The sequence below is a fragment of the Pararge aegeria genome, chromosome 17, assembly GCF_905163445.1.
Source record: "Pararge aegeria chromosome 17, ilParAegt1.1, whole genome shotgun sequence".
In the NCBI taxonomy this organism is placed as follows: Eukaryota; Metazoa; Arthropoda; class Insecta; order Lepidoptera; family Nymphalidae; genus Pararge; species Pararge aegeria.
The window spans coordinates 1,438,384-1,456,069 of NC_053196.1; the positions used below are offsets into that span (position 1 = coordinate 1,438,384).

General features: G+C 37.1%; 3 protein-coding genes across 3 annotated transcripts; 1 reads left to right on the forward strand and 2 right to left on the reverse strand.

Annotated features, from left to right (window-relative positions):
- Positions 1-1,433: 1,433 nt before the first annotated feature.
- Positions 1,434-11,237, reverse strand: LOC120631205 (CDK5RAP1-like protein). The gene is made up of 7 exons (XM_039900684.1): positions 10,632-11,237; positions 9,169-9,319; positions 8,140-8,354; positions 4,934-5,064; positions 4,570-4,726; positions 3,591-3,718; positions 1,434-2,059 (listed from the first exon to the last, which is right to left on the reverse strand). The coding sequence occupies exons 1-7, from the start codon at positions 11,167-11,169 to the stop codon at positions 1,664-1,666; spliced, it is 1,716 nt and encodes a 571-aa protein (XP_039756618.1). The 5' UTR covers positions 11,170-11,237; the 3' UTR covers positions 1,434-1,663.
- Positions 11,238-11,514: 277 nt separating this feature from the next.
- LOC120631116 (PEST proteolytic signal-containing nuclear protein-like) lies at positions 11,515-15,236 on the forward strand. Its single transcript, XM_039900557.1, has 4 exons — positions 11,515-11,661; positions 11,804-11,977; positions 12,854-13,106; positions 13,212-15,236. The coding sequence occupies exons 1-4, from the start codon at positions 11,634-11,636 to the stop codon at positions 13,372-13,374; spliced, it is 618 nt and encodes a 205-aa protein (XP_039756491.1). The 5' UTR covers positions 11,515-11,633; the 3' UTR covers positions 13,375-15,236.
- A 552-nt stretch (positions 15,237-15,788) lies between these two features.
- Positions 15,789-17,437, reverse strand: LOC120631296 (40S ribosomal protein S26). Its single transcript, XM_039900780.1, has 3 exons — positions 17,347-17,437; positions 16,964-17,141; positions 15,789-15,989 (listed from the first exon to the last, which is right to left on the reverse strand). The coding sequence occupies exons 1-3, from the start codon at positions 17,347-17,349 to the stop codon at positions 15,823-15,825; spliced, it is 348 nt and encodes a 115-aa protein (XP_039756714.1). The 5' UTR covers positions 17,350-17,437; the 3' UTR covers positions 15,789-15,822.
- Between the last annotated feature and the right edge of the window lie 249 nt (positions 17,438-17,686).

The window sequence follows — 17,686 nt, forward strand, 5'->3', positions numbered from 1 at the left end:
CAGTCGGATTCAAAAAATCTTTTGAATTTGTTAGCCGCTACTTCTTAAGGCGAATTTAATTCTTTATCCTCGCAGTCCTTAGGAAGCAATCAATGGGAGGGCTATGCGACGCGGTGGGTCGGCGAATGAAAGTTTGTATGGGACATACATAACATTGATGTTGGAAAAGAGCAATCTGCTGAGTTTCTTGCCGGCTCTTCTCAGTGGAATCTGCCTTCCGAACCGGTGGTAGAGTCACTACAAACAGACTTGACGGTTCATAAGTGCTTATTTATTAGGCCTACTTGAAATAAATGAATTTTGAAATTTGAATTTGACATATATTCTTAACACAAGTTGTACGTAAACGAAGCCACGGGGAACCGTAAATATTATAAATGGAATAGTATATAAAATTTAAATAAAACATACATATGTTTATACATCTGATTTTATTAAACTAGAACCTATTAACTACTTATTTACATAATTTTCTATATCAAATCCAATTAATTAACATAAATACCTCGATCGTACTACGTAATTAGTAAGATATTTATAGTAAACTATTTTAGGCGTGGTACGGAATAATTAATCAGCACAAAAATTTTGAGGACCTCCCTGTCGCAGCGGTGAGACTCAGTGGTTTTTAATTAATAAGTCCCAGGTTCGGTAAATTTGGGAATTTATAATTTCTGATTTTCCTCTGGTCTGGTCTGATGGGAGACTAGTTACACCTACGCGATGATAGTCAGTCTAAGATAGTAGCTGACTAACCTGTTAGAAGCGTGGCATTTATAGTAATTCCGTATCCTTAACCGGTTTGTACACAGAATTTATAACGTTATGCTTAATCAGTATACTACACAAATACAAACATAACGCCACCGTGTTATGGGTGTTTAGATAACTGATGAATATTTTTATGAATAATAATAAATATAATAATAATAAATATACTACGACAATACACACATCGCCATCTAGCCCTAAAGTAAGCGTAGCTTGTGTTATGAGTACTAAGATAGCTGCTGAATATTTTTTATGAATATAATACACATAAATACTTATAATATACAAATAAACACCCAGACACTGAAAAACATTCATGTTCATCACACAAACATTTTCCAGTTGTGGGAATCGAACCCACGACCTTGGACTCAGAAAGCAGGGTCGCTGCCCACTGCGCCACTCGGCCGTCAAATAATACATAAAGGACGGCCGACTGGCGTAGGCAGCTACCCTGTTTAAATCCAAGGCCGTGAGTTCGATTCCCACAACTGCAAAATGTTTGTGTTATGAACATGAATGTTTTTAGCGTCTGAGTGTTTATCTGTATAATTATATATATTTTTCATCAAAATATTTATCAGTTATCTTAGTACCATACCACAAGCTACGGTTACTTTGGGGGTAGTTAGCGACGTGTGTATTGTTGTAGTATTTTTATTTATTTTTATTTTATTTATTTTTAATACTTTTTATATAGATACATAAAGATAGAGACCTAGACCTTGGATAAGGACCAAAACACTGAGAGAATTTATGTTAAATAGACCACCAGATCAGAACAGAGAAAATTCGCAATTTATAGGGTCGAACCCGGGACCTACTCTCATAAGACTATAGCACTCACCACTGAGCCAGGGGCGCCGAAACTTTTACAAATGAGACTATCCTATTAATTCTTTGCCCTTAGCAGGTCACGTTCAGCCCATCCATGCTCCTTATAGAACTCCCTAATACTTGTATGGTACAACGCAACTCCAGTCAAAACTGACGATTTCGACGACACGATCCTAATACCCACGTAATCTCCCCGCTTCACCCCCCTTTTACCCTGTCCCGAGGGTATTTCAATATCATCGAAAACCACTTTTATATACAGCTCATTTCTGCCCAGAATTTGTCCAGTTTTCGGTACAACTCCTTCTACAAGAACTAAATGTACGTTTCCGATTTCTGATTCGTTAAGTTTTTGACACTTTCTGCGATATATTTCTACCATGCGGTTGTGTCTCTCTTTTTTCACTTCTTCTGGCACGTCGTCTTTGTAACGGCGGTAGGCGGTCGTTTTCTGTAATAATAATAAAAATAATAATGTATTATTAAAATAACTTCCACAAAAATAACTTTCATTTGGAAAGGGGCTCTAGGACACTGCCACACCTTAGCTACTCCCATAACCATACCCACAGCCACTCCCAACGCCACACCCACAGCCACATCCACTCCCACAAAAAAAGTATGTCTCTCGAAGTTGACGTTTTTCTTAGGATCGCAATACTCACTATACTTTTCACATATCTTTTTATAATCATCTTTATCATGTTCTGTGAAATCGAGTTCTTCTAGAATTTCCCGCCCGTACTGGCCTATGCAGTGCATAAACAAACCATATTTTTCTTTATTAGTCGCTTTATCCTTGCCCGTGGCAATCAAAAAGTATTCAAATGCATTTTTCCATTCTTTCAAATTCGTAGCTAAGTTGCCATCTTGTTGCAATGGGGCCGGCTGTTGAATCGCCGCGTAAACGCCATCTCCTCGACTTTCATACGCCATTGCATAGGTTAAGATATTTTGCAATCCTTCCGAGTATTAATTATCATAAACTCAATATTTTATCACTATCACTAATGTATATTTCCACACCTGACACCATGTTATAGAAAGAGGTCTAAATCAAACCATTATTGGAAGATGACTGGATCATTTATTGAATAACCTTAAGGCCTACCCTCATAAGTATATTATTGTAATAATACCCACAACAATAACCACACCCACTGCCACACCTACAGCCACTCCCACTAACACAGCTACAGCCACTTCCAGTGACACACCCATAGCCACTTGTGATAATGCAAGCAAGACAACGTTCAGCTTAAAAAAAAAAATTTAAAAAGCATAAGCAAGCAATATATTGTGCAAACAATAAGAATGATATAAATAATATATAAAAAATTTAAAGATATACAAAAAAACGTGTAAAAAAGATGTTGGCACTATTAAAGCAACAGTACAATAACCCATAGCCATTACAACGACCACACCCACACCCACTGCCAGGCCATAACCACAGCCACTGCTACACCCACAGACACACCTACAGATACTCCCACTACTACACAAACAGCCACACCTATAGCCACGGGAAAAGTAAAAAACAGCCACAGTAAAAATAAAACTAAGTTAAGTTAAAATAAAACTAAACAATATATTAAAACACATTTAACAAATCGTGGTTACTACACGATTGATAAATTCCTTAACGACCAGGCTGCTTGGAAGCAGGCCACTCCGCTCTCATCTCTCACAAAACAGAAAAATTCTAAAGATTGTTAAACTTTAAAACGATGTTGAAAAAGAGCAATATGCTGAGTTTCTTGCCGACTCTTCTCAGTGCAATCTGCCTTCCGAACCGGTGGTAGAGTCACTACAAACAGACAAACTTGACGTTTCAAAAGTGCTTATTAATTAGGCCTACATGAAATAAATGATTTTTTTTAAAAAAAAAACGCTAGTGCAAAAAGTGCAACTTCCCTCAGAATACTGCTACAAAAAGTACCAAATTTTGAGCATCTCTTTTTAAAACAATGTAAATTCACCTCTCTCATGCTGTAGGGGAACAGGAAGGCCACGTTGTAGTCGACGATTTCCATGAGAGTCATCGTTTGCTCGAACTCCTCGTCCGTTTCGCCGCAGAAGCCGCAGATCATGTCCGTGGACAGACCCACTAACCAGAAAAATTACAGTTTTTTTTACGGGTACTAAGATTACTGATGAGTATTTATGAATATTATAGATCATTATCATAAAAACCTATTACCAACCCTCTAAAGAGCACGGGTCTCCTCCAGAAGGGTTAAGGCCGATTTTGTGAACTCCACACACCTTGAGAACATTTTGGAGCGCACCCATACAGCTTTCCTTACGATGTTTTTCACGACGGTTTCGGAACGCTTAATCGCTTAGCGGCACATATTTACCTCTAGGGTGACTAGTCACGGCCGTAGCCTCTCACCAGTTGTGGGAATCGAACCTACAGACTTGCACTCAAATAGCAGTGTGACTGCCCACTGCGGCAATCGGCCGTCAAAACCTTTTACTTAACTACTCGGCGTAGAGGACCGCTAGTTTATAATCATAGAATTAAAAACATACGGAACCCTCATTCAGCCATTAGGTATTTATTTATTTATTTATTTACTCATAAGACACACCAGCAATTAGTTATAACTACTTTCATGAAAAAAATGTGTGTTAGAATTACAAATTCTGTCTAATGTAGTGTAGAGTATTATTGCATGAAGTGCATTGTGCCCAATAACAGCGAAAACGCTTCGTGCACGTCTTACTTCACACCCGCCGAATGTTGCTAGCTCACAAACTTTTTCTTATTTTCACATTTTATGGTAAACATTTAGAAAATTAGGGGTAAAATAACTACTAAATGGAATGAAGGTACTTTCGAGAAACACTGCTAAAGTGGAGTGGTTTTTAATGTTTCATTATTAGTCGTGTACACGGTTTCTGGATGTTTTTAATTCTGTGTTTATAATATGAGCAGTATGGATTCATTCGTACCTCCGGGTATAACGCTGCGGATGTGTTCCACGAGGCGCAAGTAAGCCTCCCTGGTGTACCCGCGGCGCATGCGCTCCAGCACTGCACTGGAGCCCGACTGAGCGGGGAGGTGGAGCATTTTACAGATGTTGGGCCGCTCGGATATCACTTGCAGCACCTGCCAATTCAAAATTCAAAAATCAGTTCCGGTCTGAAGAGCGTGATCACCGGTGTTATTAAAAGCATATAAGGCTAAACACCTTCGTCTCAAATTGATGGGCACAGGTCGGCAACGCGCTCCTTGTGTCCCCTGTGAAGCGTTACTCTGTTTAAAGCCAATAATTTGTCACTTACAAAAAATATGCAGGTTTCCTCACAAAATTACCTCATCCGGAAAGTCCTTAGGATGTGAGGCGGTGAACCTGATTCTCATTTCGGGGTCCACAGCCGACACCTTGTCCAAAAGATCCGCAAATCTGAGGCCACCTTTCTTGCTTTTATATACAGTTTTGAAACCTAGAAAAAAGAAAACATCTAAATGTTTTTAACTGAACTTACAACTCATTTCGTGATTATTTTTTTTGCCGGTATCTTTTTAATTCTAATCTAATTATGCTAAATATAATATTTTAATAACTTTAAAAATAACTTCTAACTCATTCAATTTGAAAATAGGCTATATGATTACGAAACTAGGGTAACTAACCTAAGTAAGAGGCTGCACTAGTTGAACTTTTATTGTATACGCTTTTATAATATGATTCCTAAGGTAATTTTGGATCTACCAATGCATAAGTTTAAAGAATATGTTAAAACGCATATATTACAGCGAGGTTACTATACAATTGATGAATTTCTTAATGACAAGGTTGCTTTGAAGCATCCGGCTCCGCTTTCATCTCTCACAAGATAGAAAAATTAATGTTAAAATGTAAATTGTTAATGTTGGAAAAGAGCAACTGCTGAGTTTCTTGCCGGCTTCTTCTCAGTATAATCTGCCTTCGGATCCGGTGGTAGAGTCACTACACACAGACAGACTTGACGTTTCAAAAGTGCTTATATTAGACCTACTTGAAATAAATGAATTTTGATTTTTTTTTAATTTTTCAAAATGTAAATTGTTGATGTTGGAAAAGAGCAACTGCTGAGTTTCTTGCCGCTTCTTCTCGGTAGAATCTGCCTTCCGAACCGGTGGTAGAGTCACTACAAACAGACAGACTTGAGGTTTCAAAAGTGCGAATTTTTAATTTTTAATTGCAGAGCTTGTCCAGGGAAGTACTACAGCCGTTCTTATTTTTTGTTTTCTGGTCTGAAGGATTATAACAGGCTTATGATGAGGCTTGACCTTGCCTCAGGTTGAAGTACTAATACAGGGTTTTTGACCAGGGTATGCATAAAGAAGGAAGATGCCATAGAATGGTAAAATCCTTCGCATTTATTAGTTGTACAAAAATTTTAGGGTATGCAGTGCTTTTGTGTATGTATGAAGGGCACTTCGTAAGACATGTTTCTTGCGTGCCCTGCTAAGTTTTGCTTTGTTTATAGACGATGGTTCTCAGGAGGAACATCAGCTTGATCCGTCAATAATAATAACTGTAAAAAAGAAAATTTGGCGCTTCAAATGAGGAAAATATTTCAGCTGTCATTTGTGTCAATCAATCAAGTCGTGATAATAGAGGTCGTCAGCACACACCCATAACAGTGACCAAGCCTTGTTATCCTATGTTAGCAGTTTAGCAAGTAATTTAGTAGCTAAAATACTCGCTACTGGCCAGAAATCAAGTTTACAATTGAGTGGTGTTTGGCAAGATGAACAAACACTAAACAGCCTTCAACGCAATAAAGTCATTTTGCAGCAACTATTGAACTGGGCTATCACGACAGGTTCGGGCGTTAAGCTGGTGAACCAATTAGACGAGTGGTGGGCAGTGGCGTGCACTTCATACAAGTACAAAAGCACTGCCTACCCTAAAATTTTTGTATGTCTCACAACAGAGAAGAATTTGTACAATTCATACCGTTCTTCCTGCTTCGCCACTGGCGGTAGGGGGGTGCTACTCAACCGAAAAAAATAGAATACAATGAACTCACTCCAATTAACAACTTCCTAACCTATCCGATATAATTTTTGATGTTCAAACACAAATTAAAATTCTTTATTTCAAAAAATATGGTAGGTACTTTAATACAGATGTTAACATTTTGTGTTTAACGCATATTTTGTCGTTGACATCGACGCGCGTCCAAATATTGGGGTAAATTAATAAAATGTATTACAATGTCAGTATATTGAAAATTATACAAATCAAGTCAAATAGGTATGCTGATGGGACTGCCTCGGTTTTGCAGCGCGTCAGGGATATGTGCCGAAGCGCATATAGATTGTTTCTACACGATCATGCAAATACGATGTACATCCTTGGTGCGCAGGTTTCGGCCTTCCGAGGGCACTTGATGGCAGGATTGATTGTCAGTACCTGTGCCATTGCTACATTGTACATGTGCTTTCCAATCGGGCATGCCAGAGGGGTTTTATATTAACTAAAAGTATTTCGTAAGACTAAGTTTACTCATTCACGTTTCTAACTTTGTATTTTACTAACAATTTATGATCCAAGTCTGTCGAAATAAATGACTTTTATTAGTTTTTAGACTTTTATTAAGTGGCAAAATCTGTTTAGTTTGCGGTAACATGTTGAAAATCTGAATGCATATTGCTTAACAGTTTTTTAAATGGAGTCTTGGGAGCTTTATAAGCTTACTGGACACATATCTAACATTTCTAGAGAATTGGTCATAAGCTTTTTTAAATAATATAAAAACGTAAGGTGCCTATATTACGTTTTCCAATAACCATCTCTTTCCGTGGGTGTCGTACGAGGCGACAAAGGAATTATAACGGAGAACGGGCAGCAGTGGCGTGCATAGAGGGTATGTACAGAGTATGCAAAACATACAAAACGAAGAAAATCTCCAGTACGAGTTATAGCGGCGGGTAGGCACACACATTTCTGTAGGCAATGCTGTTCGGTATTCACGTATTGTATGAGTGAGTTTTTATTAGAATATGTCAAGTAGTAAGCAGTAAAGTTTCTTGTTTTAATACTAGTTTGTTAAGTTTTGTTTATTAAGTTTATAGACCTACTATTTAATCATGGTTTGATATTAAGTTCTAAGAAATAAGTGATGTGTTTTAACAGTTCACTTTATCGGTACATTACATTACAGTATTCAAAATATGAATCCTGTTCATGCCACTAGTCCGCGGTAGAATATGTGAAATCCTAAATACAGTTAGACTAGTTAGGAGTCAGGAACTCACCCACACCATGGCCAAATTAGGACTTTATCATCATAGTAAACCTTGTTTTTATACATATATATAAATAGATAAAAATAAATAAATAAAAACTTAAGTGTAGGCTTTTTACAACTCTTAAAAAGCCTTATTAGTTTGTTACTGCTCGTTCTGGAGATTTTCTTCATTTTATATAATCTGCATACCATGTGCGGTATCCTCTATGCACGCCACTGACGGTCAGCAGCGTTCTCTGTGCTTCTACTTCCATCTTATGCGAGCACCTTTATTACCTTGAGCCAACTGTGTGTCGTTCCTCTCTGTTCGTTCCGCGACGTCCCGGTAGCTGTTTACATTTTGTCCGAGCAGCGTGACCTCCTTCACACCGCAGTCCGCTAGGTGCCTGACCTCGTCCACTATGGTCGCCACGGGGCGCGAGCGCTCGCGGCCGCGGGTGAACGGCACGATACAGTACGTGCACATGTTGTCGCAACCGCGCATTATTGATCTGCAGATATAGCACTGACATTAGCCCGGCTAGCATGGGCTTGAGACAGCATGAGACATTGTCTCCACGGGAAACTCTGGCGCATGGGTGGAAATAAAATCCATATTCATCCATCTAATGTCTCACATAATAGAGAAATTTAAAGATTCTACCCCGTAAAATGATGTTGAGTTTCTTGCCAAATTCGTGTCATTAGAATCTGCCTTCTTTGAATTGTAGTAGAGACAACAAATGGACTGACTTGAAGTTTTTTTATTTATTTTTCTTTCATTATGATATTTTACATGCTTATAATAATTAATTACGTAATTTACTTTTTTTTGGAAAAGAGCAACCCTGCTTCTGCGATTTGATACATCGACCAGGCTTTGTAAAATAAACCTATAAAATCGACACACTCCTAATAATTTTATAACTAAAAATTGATAATCTACTATGTATTTTTGAAACGCTTGAGGCCACTCAGGATGGAGTTTAACATGTCGGTGTAACAAGGCATTTCGCATCAGAGACCGCAGCTCATAGGGGGCTCCCCAAGGTGCCTGCAGAGGAACTAATAACTAGGCCTACTAGAAATAAATGAATATTAAAAGAGGTGACATTCTGATGGGTAAGGCTTTGGAGGACTGTTGGAAGACAATGCGGTGGAAAGATCAAGCAAATGGCAGGGAGCCACTTGACCCAAGCGGCACAAGACTGTGGTGTTTGGAACTTCCTACAAAAGCCCTAAGTCCAGCAGTCGACCATTGGTTGACATGATAATAATAATGATGACTCTTTGTCTAAAAAACTGTTTGTTTGTCAGATAACATACATGAAAGCAGAAACACTGTCCTGGTTCAGTCTGACAGGCACAACATCAGCGTACGTCTCATCCAGTGACAGCAGCACGTTGACAGCTGTCTGACCACTCTCTGTCAAAGCCAGGAGGCGAGGTAAGTCCCTATAGCTATCAGGACCTGCGACTGTGGACAAATTTGGGTACATTTATATGAGTAACTAGGTGTTGGCCACAACTTCATCCGCGTTTGTTTTAATTTTTTATCAAATCGTATATTGTCGCGGACCGTTTTATAGAAGTTTAAAGAAACAACAATTCCGATAATTCCGATATACTTACTACATACTTCCGTCGTTTGGCCTAACGTTTACCGTTCACGCATCGCACGCATCAGAATTTCTCAAAAAGAATTTTTGCCGTTTTTTCCGATTCCAATATAAATGAATCCTAGCTAGATCGATTTATTGCCCCTGAAACCCCCTGTACTAAATTTCATGAAAATCGTTGGAGCCGATTCCGAAATTCCAATTATATATATACAAGAATTGCTCATTTAAAAATATAAGATAATAATAGTTAAATCATGTAGTACATAATTTTTATGTATTATCAATAGTTTTCTCATCACATGCCAAGTAATGAATTTCATAGGCAAAATTTTACTACTTTGGGTTACATTATTGCAATTTTCTTCAGGATCTCTAATTTTTTTGAAAATAAATTATAGTGTATGTTACTTTGTGATAGTTTTGCTTCTGGTGGCAAAGAAATGGTTAAATTCGGTCCAGTACTTTCAGAGCCTTTTGGGTACAAACCAACAAATCTTTCCTCTTTATAATATTAGTATAGATAGAAGTTGTGATGGCCTAGTGGTTAGGACTTTTGGGGGGCCAGATTCGATCCCCAGAACACACCTCTAACTATTCCACATAGTGTGGAAACCTGCATCCCTGGGAGTTAACCATTATGTTCTGAAAGGTGTGTGATGTCCACCACCTGGGGAGCATGGTAGACTATTGCCTAAGCCTTTTGCTGGAAGAAGACATGCATCTTGTAGCAGGCTGCTTATAGGTTGTTAAAGGATAAATAAATAAATTAATATACTACGGCAATACACACATCGTCATCTAGCCCAAGATTAAGCATAGCTTGTGTTGTGGTTACTAAGATAACTACATACATAATAAACATATAAACAGCCAGACACTTTCCAGTTCTGGAAACTTTTTCCAGTTGTGGGAATCAAACCCACACCCACTCAGAAAGCAGAGTTGATTTTAATGATGTAATAATACCTATAAAATAATAGGCTATTCAACACAAACTATTCCTTTCGATAAGATCAGGTTGAGACTGGCAGTTCCAGAGATTAGTGTGATAGTGACATATAAACTATTTAGGTTTTTGATATGGGTACAGAAATATTTTTAAAGTGAAGTTGTGTTTATATAAATGGGCCTGATTTGTAGATTTTAAATAGGTTTTAATGTCCTTACCAATATCAACAGCCTTTTCCTTCTCAATGAGTTTCTCTTTCAATCGTTCAGCCATGCAACCCAAGATACCAATCTTTATCGGTTTATGTCTATGGTTCCTCGAAAACGAACGTCGTTTCTTGTAACCTCTCAAATGATCCAGACGATTCCATATCTTATTTTCCGCTCCTTCTCTAATTGCACATGTCATAACAAGGAAGATATCCGCTTCCTCCTCTATTGTAGTCTTTTCAAACCCCTCTGTTTTCAAAATAGACCAAACAATCTCAGTATCGCTAAGGTTCATCTGACATCCATAAACATCGAAGAAAACTTTCCTTTTCGATGTATTCCCATATTTCTCTGGTAAATACGGTATATGAGGTGGATGAGTAATAACCTCCGATGGTCCTGTAGACTCTACAATAAAATCCTTTAAGCTGGGACCTTGTTTTATACGGTTTTTGGTCAAACCAAGTGCCGTACCAGATTTACATCGACACTGACGTGGGTTGTAGCTAATGTATTTTATTAATTGCTTCGCGTTTTGTAAAAACATTATTGTGACGCAACGGTGTATAAACTTATGCTATTTTAATTTATTTTCATAAAATAAGTCATTTTGTAAAAAACATAACCTAAAAATATTGTGTCAATTTTTTGACATAGACATTAGTCGCTAGGAGTTTGCGTTTTGTTTTTGCAATTCATCAGTGAACTATACAGAAAACTCTGATAAAGTTCCTAATAATTGAAAATTCCATAGATTTCGGATTGAGATTAAAATATTGTAAGATATGACCAAAATGTATTGATATTATTAATTTAAATATTATTACTTAGATTATATTGCCCACTAAAATTAAATTAGTTTAACCGCTATTCATACGTATTGTTGAAATTCAAACGCAGCTGAAAAAAAAAGCACTAAAAGGAAATGGCCGATTGACTTTTCTGCATTTAGAAAACGAAATTTTGAATTCTTGACTCTTATTGATTGAAATACTAAAAGTTGATTCAAAGATGAGCGATCGCCACAAAGAGCACAAAGGTATTCGAATATAGCACACTTATAACTAGATTTTTTTTTTAATTTCTCTTATCACAATCACTGCGACTCTGACAAAGCCTGTAGTATAAATCTACTCAGATTTATATTTTATTTATCTTTGCCAGTGTTTTCGCATTGGCAGGGTCGTCTCGATCGTCGCGTGATGATTATAGGAAGGATAAAGACAACAAAGAGAGTGCGGGACGGACTAGGACGCGGTCACGGTCTCCCAGGCGGAAAAGGTCCTCGCCACCTGTACAAAGACATGCACGCAAGGAAGAAACCAAACCTCGGGATAGTGACCTTGAGAATCAAGGTAAGTAGAGAAAGGTAATAATTTTTAAACCAGTATTGGAGCTGTATGGTGGGTCTATGCTCTAAATGCCTCTCTATCATGAGACCTGTTCTCAGCAGTGGGACATTCATATGTAAATTTGCTCGGAATTCGTTTAAAAAAATGTATGGATACTATCCCTATCTATACCCGTCATTATTTGTATCAGGTATGGTGGGTAAGTAAGTATCCAATACTTTGGAACTTAGGCGTAGGCAGGCCTGTCTCTTACACTACTTCTTACTCCTTAACAATAAGTTTGACAATCCAGACACACTTAGAAAATACTCATTAGCTGTGCGAGTGTCTGGTAAAACGGTATGAACTTGCAGGGAAACATTACCACTATTTTCACTTGATTTGTTACGTGCGCACTATGCTTGAAATGCTCCAACATTTTCTGCGCTCTCGTTTATTAATGATATGATTGCAGCACCAACAAATGAACATATTTAATATAAGTTCCTAAATTATATTCAGACAAATGAACTAATATTTTTGTAATGTACATCTGTAACTAACTTAGTATATGTTTTGGCTAGCTGTAAGTATACTAAGGATATTCATAAATAAATGAATAAATATGCTATTGCAGTAGAGTAGTGTGGTGGTTTATGTTCTGAAACTTTTTTATAAAGAGGACTGCTCTTATCATTGACATTTATAGGCTGATGATAAATCATAATGCTAAAGCTTAAGTTTTCACTATTGAGGTATCAGCAACATAACTTGTTGGTTGGAAATAATAAGTTACTTGCTGTATATGTATAGAATGCAATTAAAGTTATGTATGGATTAATGAAGTAACTTGCCTGCATTCAACTAAGATTTAGGCATTCCAATAATGTTTTATTGCAGATAGACAAAGACATTCCGATGACAGCTGGGAAGAGTCTGATGAGGAGGTACCAGCACCCCCTCCCCCTCCCCGCATTAGCAAAATCACTATGGGCTTCACAAAACCTAGCACTCCAATAAAAATGACCCTCGGAGCTAGTTCAAAGTCTGTAATGCCCAAGCCTACTGTAGCATCAGTATTCAACCATGATGATGATGATGAGCCCGAAGAGATGCCAGCCGAGGCTAAAATGAGGATGAGGAATATTGGAAGGTCAGTTCCCACATTTACCACATGCCAAATTTATATTATTTGCTAATTTACCCCTTTTTAGCACTTCATTAGGGTGTTATTTGTCTAAATATTTGGTAATTGCAGGGAAACACCAACATCAGCAGGGCCGAATTCTTTTGGTAAAACAAAGCAAGGCTTCTGTGATGCCAAGAAAGTGTTTGAGAAGAACCTCAAGGAAGCACTAGAGACAGCTGAAAAGCCTGCCACCAAATTCCCGCAAACTATCTATAAGATTAAGGGTCCATGATAATTGTATAATTCTTAAATACGCGTCACGAAAGTTGATAAACATTATTCTATGACTAACTCATGTAGACAAACAACTGAGAATTGCAATCAAAAACCTTCTAGAATCAATCTTCAGGCACTCATCATGTAAGGCTAGACAAAGCTAAAATATGTTACCTTAATATGTAGTGTAAGAAATTCATTGTTTGAAATTTGTATGCATGCCAACTTACAGGCTTGGCACCAATGGCCTGTAAGGCAAAAGCTTGACTTAATTTTGTTTATATATATTTCTATAGTTTCGTCCGTTCTACTTTCAATTTAATAGCTAAGAATCTTTGAGATATTCACAAACAAATTGTAGAAACAATTCTTTAAAGCCCAGGCTTCAAAATGGTGGCTGGTGGCATCAAGATTATTTGTTTGTTACAAGTTGGATACAGGGCTACGATCCATATGGTATTTCTTAAATTCCTTTTCAATTTTAACTTGCAGTATGTTGCCATTAAGGTTATTTAATAACCAAACCTAACCTTACAACTTTCGCGTCGCGTTCTCTTTTACTTTGCAATATTAAAATTGCAAAAATAATGTATTAATCAATAGTCATTACTGTACTACCACTTTTGTATGTTACAACGACAATTTTCATTAGTGCACAAAGGAGTTATCTAAAGTTGACCAAAAATGTGTGTGTCTAACACCAATGAAATTTAGACCATGTTGCTTCACATTAAGATTTAAATACAGCAAGCTCATGCTAACTTGCTCTTAACTTTAAATGTGTGAAATAGCATTGGCTAAAATATTGCTTAGCAACAAAATAGCACTTTGATGTTGTTATAACCTAAAAATAATAGTATTTTAGTTCAGACAGAACCACACACAATTTTCTACTTTCGGTTGTGGTAATATGACCTATTTTAATTTGGCTGATTAATTGTTTGGGGATTTTTTTGTCTGAACTGACCCTTGATGGATATTACAAACTTATGCATTCTTTTTTATGTTAATAGACATTTAGAGTATTTGATACACATGAATTTTAATCAATTAAATTGCTATAAATTTCACATAGACTGTCAGACACAAAAATGAGAGCACAGAGAACTGTGTACTAACTAAAGAAATTTTATAGCCTTTATTTTGACACCTATTATTATTATGATTTCGACTAGGAGTTTAAAGTGAGATAACGGCCACAGATCCGACAGAGCTATGAATGGTTGTGGCGTCGAGGAGTATAGTTTCTCTTTTGCCTTCAACGTACAGTCGGCCGGCACGTCCGGTATACTATAATATACTCATTATACATAAAGGGCTAAGCCAATCGAGCAAATTTTGATATGGACTAGAATTTCCCCGCGTTCATTAGCTATTCTTAATACAATATACTCTGACCCTTCACGATGCATCGCCAGCTCACGTTTATAGTGTTTGCGCTTAGCGTTCCTGGCTCGACTTATAAGGTAGCGTCATTTTATGATCCTTTATCAAGAATTTGGTTCAGAAATGTTTTTTTTTTCTGTCATCTGCCTAGTGACATATTGCAGTCAAGATGAGCACTTTTTTATAAGTATAGATAATTATTGATAAATCAGAGCCTGTAAGTACTGTTACAAGTGTCACATATGGCCACCAAACTGTCTGATCACCCTAAACAGATTATCTTTGATAAACTACTTAGATTCTATAAAATCTTGACAGGTTGTGCCAATTCTATTGTACAAAAATCTCTTCTTAAAATATTACTATCCTTTTTCACAAAGATCCAATTTTACGACTATTAGAAAATTTTCACTTTTCTCTTTATGGTGTCTATATTTTTAAATGTTGTAGTGAATGGTATTGAATGAATTACACTAATATAATCACCATTAGGTACTGTATTTATTAATACTCTCCCGCCTGCGCGATTGGTTGAATTCATATGAAGAGCTCTTAACTCTACAGATTTCGAAATCTAAATATAACTTCTACCAAAAGCCTAATAAACTAAATCATTAAAATCTAAATAAACTCATAATAAAACATCAGAGAAAAATTAATTTGGTTAAAACTAAAAAATATGTAGGCACTGACATGCAATATTATGAACAACATGCAGATTTTCTCACGCTGTTTTGATTCACTTTTGATAATTAATTGCTCGAAACGCACAAAACTCCGTAAGATAAAATCTGAGCTTTGTGCAGTGGCTTCTTGAGGCATCACTGAAAGTAGTAGTGCAGATGGTATTGGCAGTAGCCAGCTGCCCCTCTTTGCTACCTTTGTCGGCAGTGCAGAAATTTTACTTACCGAGGGCATGAAGACAAGCATAATTTACAAGTATCCAGAGATCAGCATAAAATCATAGTCAAGACCACTATTGGGTTTTAGTATACTACTAAGTTAGCTTCATTTCTTTGATTACTAAGCAATAAAACAACTTAATTGTGGATTTTTTACATAATTTTATTGATTAAAATTACTTCCGCTGCACATTCTGTGGCCGCTGCATGTCCCTGGGGAAATTGCTCTTGGGCGGCGTTCGGATGCGTCTGTCCTTCTTAGACCTGTTGCGCACCACTTTGCTGTGGATTGCGCATGACACACAGTAGTGCAACTTAGCGTAGAGTTTTGGGAGCTGGAAAGCTGTAACAGAAAAAATTTAAATTGGTTAGCAAGAACTATACCATCATGATTAGCAGCATAATCTTTTTCAAGATCTATATTATAGGGTTGACTAGGGACAGAAATGCCATGAGAAAGTTATCTTGTATCACGAGTGTTAGCCAGAATACAGCTTTGTCCATACTTATATAAAAAAAAAATTCTTGTCTAGTAGTACATAAGTACCAACCACCGGTCCAATAGTGACTTAATTTGGTGGCCGGCAGGGGGGTACTTTTAGACTTTGAAAATAAGAGTTCCCGCAGGATTTTTAAAATATGCAAATAAACCCCTGGGTAACAGCTAAGATTTAATAAACAATTGCTCAGACTAGACTAAACCATATTGTCATATGGTTAAAAGGTTACACTCATTTGTTAAGAGTTAGAGCACATAGCAACTCAGTGGAACTATCCCCTCAATCAGTCTCCTATCGAGGATGCCAATAGTGTGGCAATAATAGGCTGAGAAGAAATGGGAGTGCAACATTTAAACACTACAACAGCCATGGCCCTATCTGTCCTTCGCACTCACTGCTGATTACCAATAATAAATAGCAGAAAGTAAATGGGCAATTGGATGTCCATTGGGCGACTGGAGGTCCATGATGAACCAGCATGGAGTAGACTAACCTTGGGCTTGCAACTTTCCATAAATATTAGGTCAGTAAAATGAAACTTGCTTCGCAGTACTACAGACATTGTGTACCTAAGCTTACTTTACTAGTATTAGTAGTAGCTTGTGTCCATCACTAATCATCAACACAGCTAAAATTATGATAAATATTACTTAATTTGCTGGATTGGTGGCAAGGCGTGGTTGCAGAAAGTCATATCATTGATCTTTACTAGTAAATTGTAACCCCTACAGTAGCTAATGAATTTTAGGCTGTGTCAATGGAGTAGCTTTAATCAAAATTGTGTGAAAAGCATTGTAAGTTTAGTGTGATTACTCACAAGCGTATACGGAGGCTTCGTTAATGTCTCTCACAGCGGCAGCCTCAACAATGTTTCTGATCACGAACTTTTTGATAGCCTTGTCTTTTGGTACGCAACGCGCGCAATTTGTGCATCTCACGGCCTTCACGTGCCCACGGCCGTGCTTGGCTCGTCCTCCATTACGGCGTTTGCGAGTCTGAAAATAAAAAGTAATTTTTATTTCACCGTTCCAGCCACATGTCCGTAAAATTTGACAACCAAGAAGCGTGCTTCATTTACGAGTACTTTTGTTCGTTTATAATACCGCAACACATTCTAATAACATTTTTGGGTGTAATTATGCACTATCACTACGATATTTTATAAAAATACGTCGAAAATTTAATAATTAAAGTACGCACCATTTTCTAACCTCCGATACGATTTACGAGGACCGACGGAAAAGAAACTTTTGACAGAGACAACAGTGAATGAACAGAGAGTAAGTTCCGGTAATAGACTAAAATACTATATAGTTTAAAGTTGTAGAAAGGAGGACAATAATTGCTCTATTAAAATTATTTCTAAGAACATTTGTGGAATTTCACATTAATTAATATTCCATATAACCAAAAATATAAAAAAAAAATGCAATACCGAATAAATTCCGTTTTCACAAATTATTTAAACCATAAACTATAGTATAGTATCTATTTTAGGCAGAGTTACGGATGTTTATCCGTCAAATGTTGAATGTCTTAT

What these genes read in the sequence shown, in the direction of transcription:
- LOC120631205 (XM_039900684.1), bottom strand. Translation starts at nt 11,169, where the DNA reads ATGTTTTTACAAAACGCGAAGCAATTAATAAAATACATTAGCTACAAC. An exon ending in GGAAAAGGCTGTTGATATTG is followed by an intron (nt 9,320 to 10,631) that starts GTAAGGACATTA and finishes ATTTGTCCACAG; the next exon opens with TCGCAGGTCCTGATAGCTAT. An exon ending in GACAGTGTTTCTGCTTTCAT is followed by an intron (nt 8,355 to 9,168) that starts GTATGTTATCTG and finishes CTATATCTGCAG; the next exon opens with ATCAATAATGCGCGGTTGCG.
- LOC120631296 (XM_039900780.1), bottom strand. An exon ending in CGAAGCCTCCGTATACGCTT is followed by an intron (nt 15,990 to 16,963) that starts GTGAGTAATCAC and finishes TTTCTGTTACAG; the next exon opens with CTTTCCAGCTCCCAAAACTC.
- LOC120631116 (XM_039900557.1), top strand. Translation starts at nt 11,634, where the DNA reads ATGAGCGATCGCCACAAAGAGCACAAAG. An exon ending in TCGCCACAAAGAGCACAAAG is followed by an intron (nt 11,662 to 11,803) that starts GTATTCGAATAT and finishes TCGCATTGGCAG; the next exon opens with GGTCGTCTCGATCGTCGCGT. An exon ending in TAGTGACCTTGAGAATCAAG is followed by an intron (nt 11,978 to 12,853) that starts GTAAGTAGAGAA and finishes GTTTTATTGCAG; the next exon opens with ATAGACAAAGACATTCCGAT.